Here is a 19,412-nt window from a genome sequence, read left to right as displayed (position 1 = left end):
TTTTTTTTTCTTGTAGTATCAATAGAAAAAGAGGTCAGCGGGCGGCTTCTTACCAAAACAATCGCTCAACTTTTCCCATCAACCTGTGGCATCTGTACAGCCGGTGGGATGGTGTGGAGGAGGCAAGGAGGCAGTCAACCAAAGCGCATTCAATCCGGCCAGGATCGGTCCATCCCGATCGGGAAAGGGAAGCAGGAAAATACTATAACAACAAACGTCCTCATCCTCGTGCCCTCCCTACCACCACCTTCAACTTGCTCGCCACTCCCAGCCCTTAACGGAATCGTCGTAACCGGCATAGAACTTGTCGCCGCACCTTTTGCGGCTAACTTTCGCTTACCGGAGCAATGGCAGGACGCTGACGCGTACCTTGCACTGGTGAGGGTCGGAAAAGCGACAGGAAAAGCGAAACATCTCCGAACACCGTTCGCCCCGAATCGCCCGAACTGTCCCGAACGCGTCCCGAACCGGTTCCGGTGTCACGCGGGAAAGCAGATCCGGTTTTTTTTGTTGTTCCTGCAACACGGCATCGTATTCGCGCCCCGGCAGCCGATCGTCACTGCTGCGTGCAAGGAGAAAAGCCGAACATCGCCAAACGCACAGGCCGATTATTACGAACATGAATTGCAAGTGATGCTGTGCTGCTTCGTTCGGCGAACGATGATGAATGACGACAAGCAGCAGCAGCAGTGGCGGCAGCGGCGGCAGATTGCCATCACCATTCGCACTGTATAGAGAGTGTTGCGGGCGCCAGGTCCGCCGTCAGTCAGCTGCCGGCAGTCAGCGCGAGCACACCGGTTCTCGTGGTCGTTCGTTGGCCGTCGTCCTCGGTACCCCGTACCGGATGTTTTCGCGTCGGAGTGGTAGTGCACGAGTGCTAGTTAATTGAAGCAGTCAAAAGAAGAAGAACAAAAAAACAGCCATCCGCCGTACACCTTTGATTGGATTCGTGACCCACGGCCGTGACACCGTGACTTTCACACGTCTGTACCTGTCACGCACGCACGCACGCACGCATCGTTTCAACGACAAAGGACTTTACAGGTTTGGCACGCAAAGGCGACGGTCCATTCGTGCTTTGTGATGTTTTATTTCCTTCTTATTGTGTGAGTGTATGTGTATATGTGTGTGTGTGTCTACATGTTCCGGTGTATTGTTTGGTGAAGCACGTTCCACTATTGCGCTGGATTGCTTGAAACGTGTCCGAGCCGATCGGGTGTAGTTGAATCGAAATCCGTTTTACTCGAATCGAGTCCTTGTGTTCCCCCGACCCTCATGCCTTCCGAGTTCACCTCCCGTTCACCGCCAGTCGCCGCGACGAAAGCGCGAAAGCAAAGGCCACTCTAGAAAGGATTCTCATTACAAATCTCGAGTGTCCAATAGGCAAAACCGGGGAACACAACGAGAAAAAGAAAAAAAAAGGGATCCATTCCAAAAGTGTTTGGCGAGCGCTCTTAGTGGCAGTAGGCGGTGATCGCGGTGGTTTAAAAGAAGAGCAAGAGAAAAAAAACAAATCCGTGCAAACCGAAAGAGTGTGGTGCAAATGGGTTTGCCAAGTTGTGCCGGAAAGTCAGCGATCCCGCCATGGACGGTAGCGTATTGCACGTGCAAACCTCGCTAGAAGACAGTGCGCGCGTACGAAGAAGTGTGTGAAAGTGGGCTAGAAAGGACTGTGGGTCCTCAGTGGTCATTTCCAGCGTGTGGCGCTCTGGTGGCTAGTGCAGGGCAGGCTGCAAATTCACCACCACCCGAAACCCATCATCACGCGGCCGCGGCTTCATTTGCAGACGCTCGGGGAAAGTTGTGCCAGCAGTGTGCAGCGAACGAAAAGTAACTGTTTCGCAGAAGAGTTATTAAGTCTGGGTGGTGCAAAAATTGACACGAGCAACAAGAGAGCAAAAAAAAACAGGCGAACTGTGCGTGGAGGACGACGAGCTGCGATGGTAGTAGTGTGTGATGACACACCGGGACTAGCAGCACGACCTCAACCTACGACCCCGCGTCGTACCCGGGATGCAATGGTGTGCAGCGGCGATGACACGAGCAGTTCCATGCGCTAAACTTGTGAAGCGCTATTAATTGGTGACCGATGCCAGGTTAGTAGACGGTCGTACCGACCCACCCACCCGCTTTGATGATAGCTAACGTCTTTATGGTGTTTTATGATAATGGGAAAATTTCCCAAGAATATACGTTAGCAAAACTTACCTTTCTCCCCCCGTCGGCGAACGAACCAAAGGCTCTCTGGTGGATGCTGCAGCTGTGGATCTTCTTTCCATGCAAAATACCGGACCCCCAAGCCACTCCCAAGGTGGAAATGGGATGGAGCTGGTGGAGGCGCAGGGTTTATGCATGTCTTAACCGGTCGGTTTAAGTTATTGTTTCGCAAGTACCCCCGGTACAGCATTCGTTTGTGACACTGATCTGTGGCCCCCGCCCGCATACCTCAGCCTTTCTCTTTCACCTTTTCGGAAGGGGCAACGATCATTCCCGGCCCCGGCACGAGAACCGGCTGTTGCTGCTTTCCTGTGATTCTCCGCTTTCGAGGCCGTGCGATTGTTGTGATTGCATAATTAAAACCTGTGGTTTTGGTTCGTAACGCACAAAACAATAAACGGCCCCCGGGTGCACACGGGACGTGAAGGGCCACGAGCCCCCGGAAGGGTGGAAGGGCGCGTTGTGCGTCTTATACACACTACGGAGGTTAGGAACGTCTGGGCTTATCCAATTTCAGACACAGGGAATGCCATCCATTGCGCCAACTATCATCTCCATCGCCATCATCATCATCATCTTCCTGCTCATCATCATCATTGGCCAGCACAGATCGACCACAGATGCACACTGGCACACCGCACCCAGGGCAAAGCAAAGCCACAACACAACTGCTGGAGAAGAGCGTGCGTTACGTACACGCCCGGTACACTTCCTGGCCCACCGTACCTAGGCGGCCCGTGATGTCGCACGGTGCAGTTAATTGTGACATTTGCACAGCGCAAAACTCCATCCCCTCCCTACCGTCCTCCCTACACTCTAAAAACATTCTCGTCAAACGTTGTTCGGTGGACTGGCTGCCTAGCGCTTCCAAGCCAAACCGCTGCCAGGCGGATAGGATTACTTCCCCTTTTTGTGACCGACGCCGTCTCCGTACGTGTAATACGTACTTCGGTTGCTATCAGCACCGTTTAAGATTACCCGGGCCCCGGCCCAAGCATGCCGAAAATGCCGCTTCTCGCGTGTCGCGATTGGGGCGCGCGGTTGCAGGAGCGGCGGTAATTCGACCGCATTCCTTCATGGGTTACTGCGTGCGTGGGGACGAAACGTGCCCTACGGCTCATCCGCCCAGCGCAGACTCGCGTGTTGATACAGTCAAACCTCCTGCCAAATGTCGAACTGTCCCGGGCGAATGTCAACCGCAGGGAGCCTTGCGAGGGATGCAGTGGGAAAGTGGAGAGGAGAGTTGGAGGCAGTTACCTCCAGCTCAAACCCGGCCGCCCCAGAAGATGTCACTTGTGCCGCTCGTTGCTCGCGACTTCGATGGAGTCAGAATTCAATAAATCCATCTTCGACACTTGAAGCTCGAGCGCGCGACAGCCCACGTACGTACCGGTACCGGATTACCCTCGGTTACGCTTGACGTGAATTCTGAGCTGATAAAGACAAAGAAAGGAGTAACGAATCTAACGAGCCTGCCTGCCTGCCTGCCCGCCGTACACCGCGTAGGTTTTGTCGCAATCGTACTGTAGCAATAACAACAGTAACATACGTACATCGAGGGAAACTTCTTCATCGCGTCCGTCGGGTGACGGTTTAGCAAAGAGTGGATGCGTTCTGCAACACACGCCAAAGTTCTCACCCTTGTGAACTTTTCCGATTGTTTTTTTTTGTGGAAAAGATATACAGCATGAGACACGACGAATACGGAGAAGACAAAACAAAAAAGAAACGTCCGATTATTTAGGCACGTTTAACCTTTTCAAAGGACTCAAAGGGCTGCCTTTTGCTTTTGCATGTCGTTGGGATCACTTGCATGTGACATCCGGCACGTGAAATTCGCGAAATCCTTCGACCACCACGAATAAAGTTTCGCGACAGTGGATAAGCGTTCGTCCGATGACTTTGCACGGTCCAGATTTCATCCCACCAACATCTTTTTGCAGCCTGGCGCACTTCTATTGGATTACAGTTGGAATGAAAAATGTTGCAAAAATGGCTCGTTACCTATACACATCCGCCCGCGTTATTGTCGCCAGAGCTGCACTTGACTGGGCCGTACCCTATCGGCGCCCAAAAATCGTGAATTCCGGCGGCTGTGTGTGGCTCAGCCGTACCAGGAAAGTGGACTCTGTGCTGTAAAGGAAAAAGGAAAACAGTACACAATTTACACAGCATACAGCGAGAGTGAGAGGAAACAACAAAAAGCAGTGGAGGAAGCAGGGAGGAGGAAACACAGCAGCTGGGCAAAAACCCCACTCCATACTGGTCCGCTGACCTGCTTTCTTATCTTGCAATCAGCGGTTCTACAACATCTTCAATTTGTGTTTGACAAATCGTACTTTCTTATTTTTATACCCGCACAATTTTTGCCGCCATCCTTCGCACGGGAGGAAGTCCGACGTGTGGTGCAGGAGCAGGATGAACTATTGACCAAAGCATTTGTGTTCGTTGTTTACGAAATTTTATTTTTACACTCCCTTATGCTGTTCTTGTGCTGCGACTCAAGGACGATCCGGCTTTCCGGCGGGATACACATCTTTGATTAAATGATTACTTAACAGTAGCAGTTTTCATTTTATTTTGCTTGCCGGAAATGTTGTAAAATGCGCTTCGGAACCGCTTTTTGTTATTAATGTTTCCAATTTGTTATCACCCGTTGTCAAGCATAACAAAATGGTTTGCTAAATTTGTTTGCCTTACAGCAACAGGTTTGAAATGATATTGGGTAGAATTGTTTGGTCTTATGTGGGTGTTGTCTTAAGTTCTTGATTTCTTTGTATAGCATTGGGAACTCAAACCGGTCCCATAGGCAAATACATCGCTTCATATGAAAATGTTGGGGGAAGATTTCAAACAAACTCGTGTGGACAAACTGTCAATGTTTTGTTTTGGACATTTTGTTTGCTGCATTAGCAAACAAATGTTGAAATAGAAACTAATAACCATGATATTGCTATTAGTCAGCGCACAATTTTTGTAATAAAAGTTTTGTAGAAAAATCTCAAAAAGTTGCCATTCAAAACCTAGCGCTCAAACATTTCCATCGATTTGGGCCTTACTTATAAGATGCAAACATTGTAGCGATAAACCATCGTCACGAAATTAGCACAACCACATTCCCTAAGCCACGAGCAACGAAATTAACCAATCAAAATTCAGACAAACAAAGGTGTGAAATTAAATACATCGAATTCTGAAAATCTCTTTTCTGAGGAACATGTGAACGTTACTTTTTCAATATCAGGATGATGTGCAACATCTATCTAAATTTGAATAAAAGAAACAGAAACAAAATACATGTAAATAGTCTGCAGAGCTAAGTGCACATCAGTACCGAAAGCCGACGACTACGGTTTAGTGTGGGTGGGATCGAGAAATGAACAGTCTTTGCCATTTACGCGAGAGTGTTTTCACATTCTCAGGACTCTGTAGTCAATCGTTGAAGGTACAATGGAAAACAAGACAATGCCAAAGATGATGTGAACAGATGCCAAATTTGCAACGCGTAAGAATTACTAATTCGCTCTAGGTCAAACAAGAATCCTGGACAAAAACTTAATAAGGAATGTGGTTCAGGAATTCGTAACCTGAACAAAAGCCGAAACTGATACTCTAATCGATGCGACAGTGCTAGAGCATGTAGTAGGGATGATGCCTGGTTTAGGAAGAGAGGACAAGGACATAAACATCTCCATATTTCCTATAGGCACAATAACAGGCACAGTAAATAAGTCCATGCGTAAGACGCACAGATAGAGCACATTCCATGATTCGGTTCGGTTCTTGGTCTTTTAAACTTGAACTGTTGGAATCTTAAATTCATACAAAACAAAGCTCTGTGAACGATTGGATGGCTGCCACATCATGGGAATGTCTGCTGTCCAAGCTACCCTTAGAGTCCTTTCCCATTCACTTACAAATTCAAAATACACATAGGAAACGTCGGACGTCTAACCTGGAAAGTCTTTCTATTTTCGATAGAATTAATTATTGGTCAACGTTCTCTGTTAATCTCAAAATGTTCAAATACTTACTTATAGAGGCATTTCTGAACGTATTTCTTTATTTCCATCCATTCTTAGTCGACATAAAACTGTTACTCACACAGCAAATATACAACAACTTGAATAATGTAATGAATAATACGATTTAACATCAAACAAAAGCGAGAACATCAGATACAGAATCGTGATAAACGGAGAAATCTTTTTATGTTCTCCCATTTCAAACTATCGTCTCGCACCCCGTTGCACCGTAACTCTTTCCCATCCCGCTGCGTTGGGCAAAGCATTCCCAGCAGACGGAGCAAAGTAAATAGCTAAGTACATTATTATTATTTTTACAGCCAACAGTTCTACCTTCTCGGCGCGCATTGTGTACTTGTTATCCACTTCTCATCCGACTGTGTAACGGTGCGCTGATATTGGACTGGCTCCGGCAAGCACGCAGCGGCTGACTAGTGCCAAAGCCGGCAAGGCAGCCAGACTAGACCCCGGGTTCACATTTGCACAGTGCAGAGGCAAAAGCAATCAAAATGGTTTTGCCAAAAAGTTCAGCCTTATGCGGGGCAGCAGTAGAGCAGTGCTAGAAAAAGCAGAATCATTTGGTATGATTTCTTGTGTACTTTTTGTTTACAAAACCGTGTTGGCTTTACGTCCCTTCCTGAACAAAGGATGGGCACCATTTTTGCTCTCCCACGATGCCGAGATGGGGCAGTTAGTTTTGTATCAGATATACACTGTGGCATTTTTTATTCAAAACCATATGAACAAAGCTGGGGAAAGGTGCAGACGTTTGGAGAAACAACCCAACAGAAACACCCCCGCTGATCGATACGACTCCATGCGAGTCGATTTGATTTGAAAGTTTGTCTAACCTTCTCCAGCTGGGACTGTTTTAACCCGGCATTATCCGATGCGTCCTCCCAGCACCGGCACCGGCGTTTGTTTTAATGAAATGTTAATTTATTAATACGATATGTTCGTCCACACACACACAGCCTCACAAAAAGGACTATGTTTTTAAACACAATTATTACCGGCTTGCCGCTAAGCGGACAAAAGGGCAAACAGATGATAGACCGCTCACTTTAGGCATTCCATGATTAAATCAAATTAAACTACTCGATACCGACCGGTTTCAGCTTCTTAGAAATTAAGCAACCCGCCCACGGTCACCCCCTTTTCGTCGGTGATGATGATGATGCAGCCGACAGGATTGGTTGGTTTAGGCATTTGCCCAACCAAACCAGCACCACCAGCAGGCACCGCGGGGATATTACATTTTCCACATTCTTTGATCTTGCAGCACCATTGCAATTAGATGATGAGATGGCACTGCTGCTGCTACTACCTACTGCAACAGCGGTAGCTGCTGCAGCGGCACCAGCCGGAGATGACATTGGGGATGATGCTGATGCTTTTCCGAAATCACGTCCCCGCGCGATGGCACCCCGGCATCGCAATGAAAATGGTTGCCGAAGGTCATCCCCGTAATGCGCAGCCCTGGGAGTGGAGGAAATGAACAGCTTTCTGCCAACAGTTTTGCTGCCGTTTTTCTTCTTTTTCTTACCTCTCTGATGCCACTATTTATGCGTCATACTTGATCCTCTGGTGCCACTGAATTTATGTGTGCTACCTTTTTTTTTGTTCTGTATGAAGGGTAAATCTACGCCAGCAATCGCGTTACCGTTTATCATCCACGAGGATATATCGTAGCTGAAATGGGATGGGCTTTAGGATATCACTGGAGGGAAAAAACAGGAAAAACGCATAAATTTCCAGCCAAAAATATGTGCCATACCAGGTGCATATGCCATTCATCACTCGCCAAAGGTATTCCAGTCCAGTCGCCATAAACAACCGCAAATTCCTTCCGCGCTATGATTTGGGATATTTTGGGCTGCTTTCTCCCTCCCGGTGATCTGTTTGTTCAACATATGACTTCATCAAAGACTGTACAAAGCCAAAGCCAGGAGGCAAGCTGAAAGTTGTGGAAGAGAGAGTATGCTGATCGACGAGGCGGTGCTGTTGAATCGGCGCATTCTGCGGTGTGATGATCAGATTTTAATGCAGATAACAAATGAATATGGAGTTTTCCGGACGTTTTTTGTCTCTTTCGTCGTATCTCGCCATATCTTCTTCTCGCTCATCTCCCTTTTAAAAGCATAATGGACGGGCTTGTCATAAATCAAATTCGAAACAAATTTTACAATCCCGGTTTCGCGCGCACTGATGGCTAGAGGCCATCGGCGGACCAGAACCCCGTCGGCGATATGATAGCATCCGCGAACAGCTCCGGGCGAATTGCAAGCTCATCCAACCGGGGGGCCACCGTTTGAAAAGTGCCATTCGCTGTACTGCCCCCCGTTCTTGAATGGATGGGGGGGTGAGAAGGGTGTTTATGTTCACGCCTGCCAGTCGCTCGAGAGCAATCAATTTCAAGTGTTTTCCGGTCGGAGGAAATCGGAATTTGTTTACACCGTGTTGTGCTCGACGTGATGGCGCGGGTGGCGGGAAGGACGATGATATTAGCTGATTTGCTCCATTAAACGTGTGCACACAATCACCGGTGGATGGAGAGCTTTTAGATTTTTTTAATACAAATGAAAATATTTAGACTGATTTTGCTCAAATCGAATGGATTCCTTAACAAAGCCGCTAACAATTGTGTCTCACAAAATAAGGTTTATTTATGACGCCCTATGATCAACGTAGGAGAAGGTAGGTAAAGACGGACACCTTAAGTAAAATTTAAAAAAAAAAATCAAGGAATATATTAATGCAACGACCTTAAAAATGTGCGTACATTACCTTACACTCATGTCTTATCAGAAAGTGTGTTGAAACTTTTAAGTTTATATCGATTTTTGTGTTTTTTTTCATGAAATAATAACATGAATTTTTTCGTGCTGTTTTGAAATGTTCGGGTAAGGACACCTGTGGAAAACGTTAGAAATTGAAGAGGTTTATAGTATTTTAACATATCCCATTGATGTCCACGTCCTGTTACGTACATAAACCAATTCTTGGCCACATGCAACGGCGATTCATTCCGCCGTTAATTTAGGAATTATAAGCGCCACTTCTAACCCCTCGAAAAAATCAGAGTCTAAAGCATTATTGAAATAACGGGCACTAACAGCTGACATTGCACTAGCTTACAAAACAACAGTCTAGAACTTCCCTTTAGAAAATTACTCCGTGGAAAATCCACGACCAAAGCATGTTTGAGGGACTTGTTAATAGGTGAGGCCATTGAAGATAGAACTTTTTGATATTTGTAATTTCATAAAATCTATCTATTCCTGAACGATTTCTTATCAGTGCTTCCACTTTTTTTTATTAAAGTTGTCCAAGTCGTGGCAAGATATTGGGTTTCGTAAAGTGCCTCAGTAGCGTCGAGCGAGTAATAGCATAACGCATGACTGCTATTTTGACCGTTGTTTCATTTCTCGCTTATTTTAATACTTTCTTTATTTGCTGAATGGGTTTTATCTTCGGAATAGCCTTATTTAAGCTATTTAATGCGATCTGTTCATAACCAATTGACATAAGAAGCAAAATAAACCAATACATTCGGTGCTCATCTTTCCCTATGACAAAGTTAAGCCAAAACTTTGGTGGTAGGATTCATAAAAACCATAAAACTATTTTTTTTATTGCTTTCATTATCATTCTTGTGCCAGTTTTTTGCTTCATAATCACGACAACTCATTCATCTGATAAAACTTCCAAAAATATAAACAATTCAAGTTACATAGCTTAAGATCCACAGTAGTCACAAGCGCACGATTGAATTTTTTTTTTGTTCGTGAATTTAACCAATTGTGCATATATTCTGCCAAAAATGTTCTCAAATGTGTTGCTCTATTTTCAGTTTGGATGATGCATTGTTGAATTATTCGAAAATTCTCTTTTTCATGCATTTATGAAAAGTGTTCATCTTATCCGCAGTGTCCGTCTTTACCTACCTTCCCCTACACTTTTTACACTACACTACACACTACACACATTTTGATTGTAATCAAACAAATAAGGTCAAATCTCACGATTCTGTTGCAAAATTTTCTTACATTTACTTATATACTTATGTTTTACTTAAAATACTGATTTTAATCCACTGTTTAATAATTGGAACAAATATATTGTTTTGATCCTATTTATCACACAGCCTTCTTCTTCTTCTTCTTCTTGCGAGAGGGGATGTATCCTCCTATGTTGTTCAAACGCTTGTTTGAAACAGCATATTCAGAGGCTTACTCTCTCTGTAAAGACTTCGACTATCTAGAGTCATGATCGCACAGCCTAAACACAGCCTAAAGCATCAATTTTTACCGTGCTATCATTTTGACAGTGTTTTGTTTACAATTGGCGTGCGATTGCAGGTGCAAGTTCGCTACTTATTTTGCGGAATTCCGGCTTGAACCGAGTGGGAAACAATACATGTCTGACGTTGAATATGCCTATGCAACTACTATTAGAACAGCTGGCCGTCATTTAATGTATGTGTACTTGTTTCCTTTAAACACGTAGGGGAAGGTAGGTAAAGACGGACACTGCGGGTAAGATGGACACTTCTCATAAATGCATGAAAAAGGTAATTTTCGAGTAATTCAACAATGTAGAATCCAAACTGAAGGTAAAAAACACATTTGAGAACATTGTTGGCATAATATATATAAAATTGATTAAATCCACGAACAAAACAAATTTTCAATCATGTGTACCCTTGTGGCTCTAATTTGACTACTGCCGATCTTAAGCTCTACAACTTGTATTGTTTATATTTCCGGAAGTTTTATTTCATGAATGGGTTGTCGTGATCATTAATGAAAAAACTGGCGAAAGAACGAGGATAAAAGCAATACAAAATATTGTTTTCTGGTGGTTTAAACATTCTGACATCAAAGCGGGAAAGACGGACACCTTGCTGTAGGGAAAGATGGACACCGAATTTATTGATTTATTTTACATCTTATATCAGTTGGTGATGAATATATTTCTTCAAATACCTTAAATAAGGATATTCCGATGCTATAAATCAATCAGTAACTAGAGAATGTATTGAAATAAGCGAGAAATGAAACACCGGTCAAAATAGTAGCCACTCGTTATGCTATTACTCGGTCGACGCTGATGAGGCGCTTCACGAAATCCAATATCTTCTCACGACTTGGACAACTTTAAGCAATAAAAAGATGAGGCATTTATACGACATTGTTCAGGTATGGATGAGAAATTCTATTGGATTACAAAAATCAAATGTTGAATTTTGACATGGTGGAAAATGAGTTAAACTGTTAACAAGTCCCTCATCAATACTGGGGTCGTGGACTTTTTGCGGAGTAATTTTCTAAAAGGAAGTTCTAGACTGTTGTTCTGTAAGCTGGAGTAACGTCAGCTGTTAGTGTGTGATATTTCAATAAAGCTTTAGATGCTGCATTCTACGATATATTACAAGCGCCGTTTACAATTCCTAAATTCATGGCTGAATGAATCGCCGTTGCAATAGACCAAGAATTGGTTTATAAACGTACTAGGACGTGGAAAGCGATAGAATTTGTTAAAATATTGTAAAACTCTTCACTTTCTAACCTTTTCTACAGGTGTCCATCTTACCCTTCATGGCGTCCATCTTTCCCATATCAGGTGTCCGTCTTACCCGAACATTTCAAAACTGCACGAAAAAAAAACATGTTTTTCATTCATGAAAAAAACGCAAAAATCGATGGAAACTTAAAAGTTTTAACACATTTTCTGATAAAACATGAGTGTAAGATAATGTACGCACATTTTCATGGTCGTTGCACTTATATATCCCTAGATTTTTACCATTTCCCTTAACGTGTCCGTCTTTACCTACCTTTCCCTACATGTTTAACTTTAGCCGTTAACAAAAAAGCTCAATTGTTTTACATGAGGATCTAATTTTGTAATGTAATAGTAATGAAGAGGATCTAATTTTGTTATGGCAATAGAACAGAAAACACCTGAACATTGACAATCAATGGGGGAAAGGGGGGAAATACAGCATAATATCATCACAATTACATCATGACGTAAATATTGACGCCCATATTACATAAACATACCGCTTTTGAAATGCTAATACTCGAAATTATATGCTCGTTGTAAACATTTTACCCACCAACAACATTCAAGCATACCTCTCCTTTATCTTTGTACTTCTTCGTCCTGTGTGTTTTGCATTTTGTTTGTTTTGAGACACACTTTCGGCCTTCTCCATTGCTAAAAGTTATTCCTCAAAAAAGTAACACTGCACAGCAAAAAAACAAAACGAACAAAACGAACCCTTTTCTTCGACCCAAATATTTGGCGAGGAGATCGAATCGTTGCGATATAAATAAATCCTTCCACACACACAAAAAAAAGTGCAGCTGTGTTGATGGTTTTCACAGAAACTTTTTCCATTTTAAATTGAGCAGTGGGTATCAAATGTACAATTAAAATTGTTCATGGTGCAAATTTGCTATTGCTTTGTTTTGCATCATCTCAACAATGTCTTTGCTCCTTACCATTACTTTATTAAAGTTAGCAAACGGCCCCTTAATACGGTATGCACTTAACTTTAATATTATGAATTTTATTTAAGAATTGTTTTGAACCATTAAAATGGTCGTTAAAGACACGTTATTTTACATTGCATTGTAGATTTATAGGGCCTGTAACATATCTTATTCATATTGTTTCGCCCAAGATTGAACACCCTAATGTTCGCCGAAGATATAAATAGGTACAACAATAATTGCCCAACTAATTAAAATAACCTAATTAACACAACGACGTCAAAGGTTCGACGGCTAGGACGGCAGGACGACGACAGAAGAAGTAATTAGAAAAGTAACAGCAACATTTACAATTCATTGCTCAGTGAACTTCATCTCCGAGGCGTTCAACTGCGATACCACATCACTGGCGTCGAGGGGTCTTGCACATTTGTGCCAAACACAGGTACTCATCCATAATCCAGCGTCGGGTTTGGTGAAACGGTGCTCACAAACTCAATGTGCATCCCCTTGGAATAGCAGCAGTTCAGACCAGCAAACACGGACAACAACCATCATGCACGCATTGCAACTCAATTACGGTTGTCCGTTTTTCCAAAGTACCATTATTTATACAGCCTTTGCACAATGTGATGCCGAGCAGTGTGTAGTGTGCCAATCAGTCCGATTGCATGAGTGTTACCTACGATGGTTTTAACAATTAACAGCTGCGCCATTTTAAAAGCCATCGGACCGGCATACATCATGTGAGCAGTCATTTGCATCACAAGTTCTGAAAGTAGCGCCCACACGAAAGGTTAACCATGGGTGGAATTTAAATTGTATTTAAAAAAACGTTCATTTATTAAAATTCATGTTGCCGTAGAACGGCAAAGCCCCACACCTGGTAGTGTGTACTGTAAGGAATTATTTTTACGAATCCGGCTTTCCTGTTAGATGGATAAAATCAACAACATTTTTCACGTAAGCGCACTTTGGCGCGCTAACCACCGTGTTGGTAACTTGTGCTAACAGGAATTTGCCCGGCATGCGCCAGAAGCGCTAAACGTAAATTCATTTCATGAAAACCACGAATGTTCGATGAACGCTACCGGCGCGGGACTGGTAGAGAGATTAATCATAGACGGTGCACAATATATAAAACACAGCATAGCAAAGACGGCTCTCAACGGTGTGAGGTGCTGATTTGAATTGTTAATCATATTTACGATGTTATTTAACTGGATCGCATGCTTCGTGGCAAATTGATTGAGTCAGGGGCTCCATGAAATTCAATTTTTAGCATCGTACGGTAGCCGACCTTGAAGATGATTTGATAATTGATAGATGAAAAGAGAAACCTAATGAAGCGCGGTGCGCTGGGATACGGCTTCAGCAAAGCTTAAATCGTACGAGCTTAGGAATTTCTGCAGCTCGACCCCAACGATACTTCAATCTAAGTTTTCGTTTCGTTTTTTTTTTCTTTTTTGGCCAAAGAAAATACTTAATTCAGTTTATTTTTCGTATCCGTATGAAGGTCGGGCTGTAGATACACAATTCAGTTAGAAAAACGTTTAACGCAAGAACCACGAGACCAACAAAAAACAACTCAAATATCGCACAACCATCTCTTCCATCGTTCGGTTTTGCCCACGCACGCCATTCACGGTTATGACCCGAGCCCGAGTGCCGTTATGCTGCTCAGGCCATAAGCATGAAGCACACCAGCAAAAAGACACCATGGACCGCGTAAGCCAACTGCATTGGCAGATTGATAAATGTTGTTTTTCAGCTCGTCAGTCTCAATACTTTTGACATTCGTTTTAAAACGTGGCAGCACAAAGGGGCAAAGGGCAAAAGGATGTTTGGCGTGGTCGCAAGATCGATTGCATATGAGTGAAACAGTGGGACCCGCCGTAAAGCTCCGCACATCACATTGCGGCAACAAACATTGGACAGCTTTTCTGTCGCACTCGGGTTTAGATTTAGTGAAAAGTGTCGTTGTTTGTGCAAGAAACTGCCGGAATGTGAGTTGAAATCGTTGTAACCGACAGCCATTTAAATGTTCCGTATTTGATCGAAACAAAAGCAAAGCAGTTTCTTTCTCTCATTGCAACAATGAACAAGAGTATCTATTTACTGTATTAATTACTTAATATTTTACTACTAAATTCCTTACATGCTCGAGCATTCGATGTGTATGTGTGTTTGTCGCCATAGCTCCTAAGTCGTATCTTCTAACTGCAGTAAGGTTCGTCTCATTTCGTAAAGAATAACGCTCAATGCGGATGCTGTGTTGAGACTTTCGACGCCATTCGCTAGCGGAATATGTGCCACAAACTTGCGATCTTGCGGCGCTTGCTCCCCGTCGTTCTGTGTGAGCTGATAAATCAAGCTAGGGATAGAGAGAGAAAAAACAAGCAATTAAATCAGTTGCAGAACGCTACATACAAACCCCTGGGGCTACACGCACCTTCGAATGTCATCACTAACGCCATACGTTTCACCACCGATTACCAGCACCACATGATCGGCACTGCCGTAATCGATCCGATCGTAGTGCTTCCAGCGGAATCCGTTGCGCTCGTCGGTCGGCTTCTTGTTGTCCGCCACCACAAAGATTGAACCGGCACGCACGTGCTCGGGCAGCTGGTACGTTTCGATCGGACCGTAAATCGGCACGCGGAAGTGTGCGCCGGCCCCGCCCCGCAGGCACTTCAGATCCCACGGATGGGCGCAACCTTTCAGCAGAATTACTTCCCGTACGGATACCGCGGCGCAGCTCCGCACAATGCTGCCCAAATTGTTCGGCTCGCGGATGTTGTCGCAAACCACCGTCACCGGAAGCCGTTTGCTGCCGGTCGCGTTCCGGGTAACTAGCTCGCTCATATTAGACGGTTCGCCGAAGATCCCTGAAACGAAATGGAAACAAACAAGCGCAAAATAATTATGCACGCTCCCGTCTCCTCCTTGCGGTCTCGCTCTCGTCCGATTCGCCAATTTTTTTTTTTTTTCTCTTTACCTATCAAGCCCGGGCTCGTTGTTAACGATGACCACTCCATCATGGTTTGCCGTTTAACGAGAAAAATGGGGCAGGCTTTCAGCTTTGCCCTGAAAGTTAGATCCGCCAGCAGCTTCACATCACTCGTCACAATCGCTTCCAGCCGTAAACCGGCCTGGTAGCCATCCATTATCAACCGCCGGCCCTCCAGCACCAGCATCCGCTCGCGCTCGCGGTTTTGCGCGATCCAATCAGCATCATCAAATCCCGGTACCGAGCATCGTTCGACTGTAGTATTGTGTAGCGCAGTTTCAACTCCTTGTCGTACCGCTCCTCCGACTCGTTCGGATCCTGGTAGCGGTGCTGCAGTATCTGGAGTGTGTCTTTCTCGATTGCAGTTTTCCTGTGCACGGGCGGGGCTGGCGGTTTCGCTGCTTCCCGCGACGCGTCTGCCGATTTACGGTCCGGCCGCAGCTTGGACCGTGGCACATCTTTCAGCAGCTCCGAAACCTTTAGGTTGGGAATACTTTGCGATTGTTTAGCAGCTCATCTTCAGCACCCCAGCCGTCGTCGGTGTGTTCACTCGGTACGGCGGATTGTTTCTTTCCCGCCGGGTCGCCGGGCGTAGCGGACGATGCTTCCGGCACTATTTCACTCACGCGCGTGCCACGCGGTGCGCAAAGGGAGGAAGCAAGTTTCTGCTGCACACAACTCACCACACCAAACTGTCGATAAAACGGTACACGGACACTAGTTTGTGCACAAAATCGCATCACCTTCCACGTTCGAATCATCGTTAGCACGCTGCGAACTGCTTGCGCTCCCGGCCGCCGATGAATGTAAACAAACGTAAACAAGCCGAGCCCCACAGCGCGGACCAGCGCTTCGGTGCACGTGTGCGTGAGAACTGTCAAAAACATATGGTTCCTTTCGCGTCGCTACGTGGAAACGCGCTGGCGGTGGCGATGGAACGTGGTGCGTAATGTCCAGTGCGCAGTATGAACTCGTGTTTTGCTATCGGATTAAGAAACTGCTCGTTTGAAACAATTTATTTTCAAAATAATCAAAAGAACGGAACACGCAATATTCAAAAAATCATGCAGCAATCAACCGCAGGCATTAATTTACCTTGGTTTGGTTTCATCTTGGTACAAAGAATGTGGACACATGGCAAAAGCACATGGCTTTACCCAGCATTCGGTTTTTTAACTGATAAAACGGTAAAATGTGATTTTTTATGATTTTTTTAAATTTTTTGTTCGTGTGCACTTTCAGTACAAACTAATTAGAAGGGAATTTAAAGAAATGAAATCAAATTTAGTTCATTTAACATGCTACAGGGAAAGAACTATTGTAGATAATTGGTAGGGGAAAGTAGGTAAAGACGGACACTGCGGGTAAGATGGACACTTCTCATAAATGCATCAAAATGGTAATTTTCGAAGAAATCAACAATGCAGCATCTTAACTTAAAGTTAAACAACACATTTGAGAACATTTTTGGCATAATATATGCAAAATTGGTTAAATCCACGAACAAAATAAATTTTCAATCATGAGCATCCTTGTGGATCTAATTTGACTACTACGGATCTTAAGCTCTACAACTTGTATTGTTTATATTTCCGGAAGTTTTATTTCATGAATGAGTTGTCGTGATCATTAATGAAAAACTGGCGAAAGAACGAGAATGAAAGCAATACAAAATATTGTTTTCTGGTGGTTTAAACATACGGACACCAAAGCGGGAAAGACGGACACTTTGTTGTAGGGAAAGATGGACACCAAATTTATTGATTTATTTTACTTCTTATATCAATTGGTTATGAATAAATTTCATCAAATACCTTTAATAAGGCTATTCCGAATTTATAAACCAACCAGCAACTACAGAAAGTATTGAAATAAGCGAGAAATGAAACACCGGGCAAAATAGTAGCCATTCGTTATGCTATTACTCGCTCGACGCTGATGAGGCGCTTCACGAAATCCAATATCTTGTCGCGACTTGGACAACTTTAAACAATAAAAAGAAGAGGCATTTATACGACATTGTTCAGGAATAGATGAGAAATTCTATGGGATTACAAATATCAAATGTTGAATTGTGACATGGTGGAACATGGATTGAACTATTAACAAGCCCCTCAAAAAAGACTGGAGTTGTGGACTTTTCCTAAAAGGAAGTTCTAGACTGTTGTTCTGTAAGCTGGAGCAACATCAGCTGTAAGTGTGCAATATTTCAATAATGCTTTAGATGCTGCATTCTACGATGTTTTAAAAGCGGCGCTTACAATTCCTAAAACCATGGCTGAATGAATCGTCGTTGCAATAGGCCAAGAATTGGTTTATAAACGTACCAGGACGTGGAAAACGATAGAATTTATTAAAATAATGTAAAACTCTTCAATTTCCAACGTTTTCTACAGGTGTTCATCTTACCCTTCATGGTGTCCATCTTTCCCATATCAGGTGTCCGTCTTACCCGAACATTTCAAAATCGCACGAAAAAACCATGTTTTTCATTCATGAAAAAACGCAACAATCGATGGAAAGTTTTTTACTATATAAGGTACATTTTTGTATTTATTATTTCGGCTTCGGCTGTATTGGTAAGTTACAATTTCTTTAACATCTATGTCAGAGAGACCATCTCGTGTAACATTGTTTTACATAAAATGTGTACTCAATGTCTCGCATTTTGAATACGTTCGATTATGCTAAGTTATAAAATGATAATGGCTATTGATTATTCGACTTTTTTTTATTCAGTAACAGTGTTATCACCTAATTAATTATCATTATGAAACATTTCACATCTGGATCATTTCGTCAAGAAAAGGACGATCCAGTGGTGAATCGTACCTCACCCAGCCTTTTAAGGAAGTCGATACATCCTTTTTATCACATCCTCGAGACATCTACCATGCACCTAAACGCTTCTGTTTTATCATATCCCTCTATATTCATATGCACCATCCCAATAAAACGATTCTACCTAAACCTAAGTAAGAGTTATAAACTCAATAATACAAGAATTGATGGAGCGATGATTTTTGAAAAGAGACTGGAGCAAACATAAAGCATGTTGTTGATCATAATATCAGTTATCTGAAAGGCTTGAGGATATCAAACTATCCAAACCCAATGCCGATGGGTCTATCTTACCTTGTTATGAATGTGCTTATCAATAAAACCGTCATCAGGATCCAGCGTAATATCGGATAAAATTTGGAAAGGTAAAAATGGAAATAATCATTCAAGCAATTATCTTACCGATTCTTGATACGTTCAATCGACCAACGTTAATTTCTCGTATGAGAAGAACAAACGACGTCTGGTACAACGTCTATTGTTCTCCCTAGAGTGAGTGCATACCCTGACATACTTATCCACGACGAACATGCTCATTTGACTGCTCATCGATAATCAATGAAGTTGGTCCTGACGAGCTAGAACAGAAAGACGACAAAAAAAACAGAACAGACACAGCGGACGAGAAGACATAAGCCACTTACGTGTCTAGCTCATGGTTAATGAGCTTTTTACAGTAGATATCTCGCTGACAAGGACGTTTCATCGTTTCAACGAGTGTGCGTGGGTATGAATGAACCCGCGCACCGACCAGCGTATGAATGGAAGGTTGGCTTTAACATTGTAACGGTTCTACCCTTAGGCAGGCAATCG

General features: G+C 43.6%; 2 protein-coding genes across 6 annotated transcripts in view; one reads left to right on the top strand and one right to left on the bottom strand.

Moving 5' to 3' along the window:
* Positions 1-19,412, top strand: part of LOC120908488 (PDF receptor) — a 29,494-nt gene that overhangs the window by 408 nt on the left and 9,674 nt on the right. For all 5 annotated transcript variants that reach the window (XM_040319497.1, XM_040319496.1, XM_040319498.1 and 2 more), the window contains exon 3: positions 17-2,096. The gene's annotated coding sequence lies outside the window, so the exon portion shown is untranslated. The remainder of the gene's footprint in view (positions 1-16; positions 2,097-19,412) is intronic.
* On the bottom strand, positions 14,860-16,597 carry LOC120908491 (rRNA methyltransferase 3, mitochondrial). Its single transcript, XM_040319501.1, is given in 5 exon segments — positions 14,860-15,119; positions 15,198-15,636; positions 15,747-15,962; positions 15,965-16,255; positions 16,258-16,597. Coding segments are annotated over 5 exon segments (1,380 nt in total). The 5' UTR covers positions 16,520-16,597; the 3' UTR covers positions 14,860-14,947.

This window comes from Anopheles arabiensis, chromosome 2 (assembly GCF_016920715.1).
Source record: "Anopheles arabiensis isolate DONGOLA chromosome 2, AaraD3, whole genome shotgun sequence".
In the NCBI taxonomy this organism is placed as follows: domain Eukaryota; kingdom Metazoa; phylum Arthropoda; class Insecta; order Diptera; family Culicidae; genus Anopheles; species Anopheles arabiensis.
This window is presented reverse-complemented; position numbering and strand designations above follow the sequence as displayed.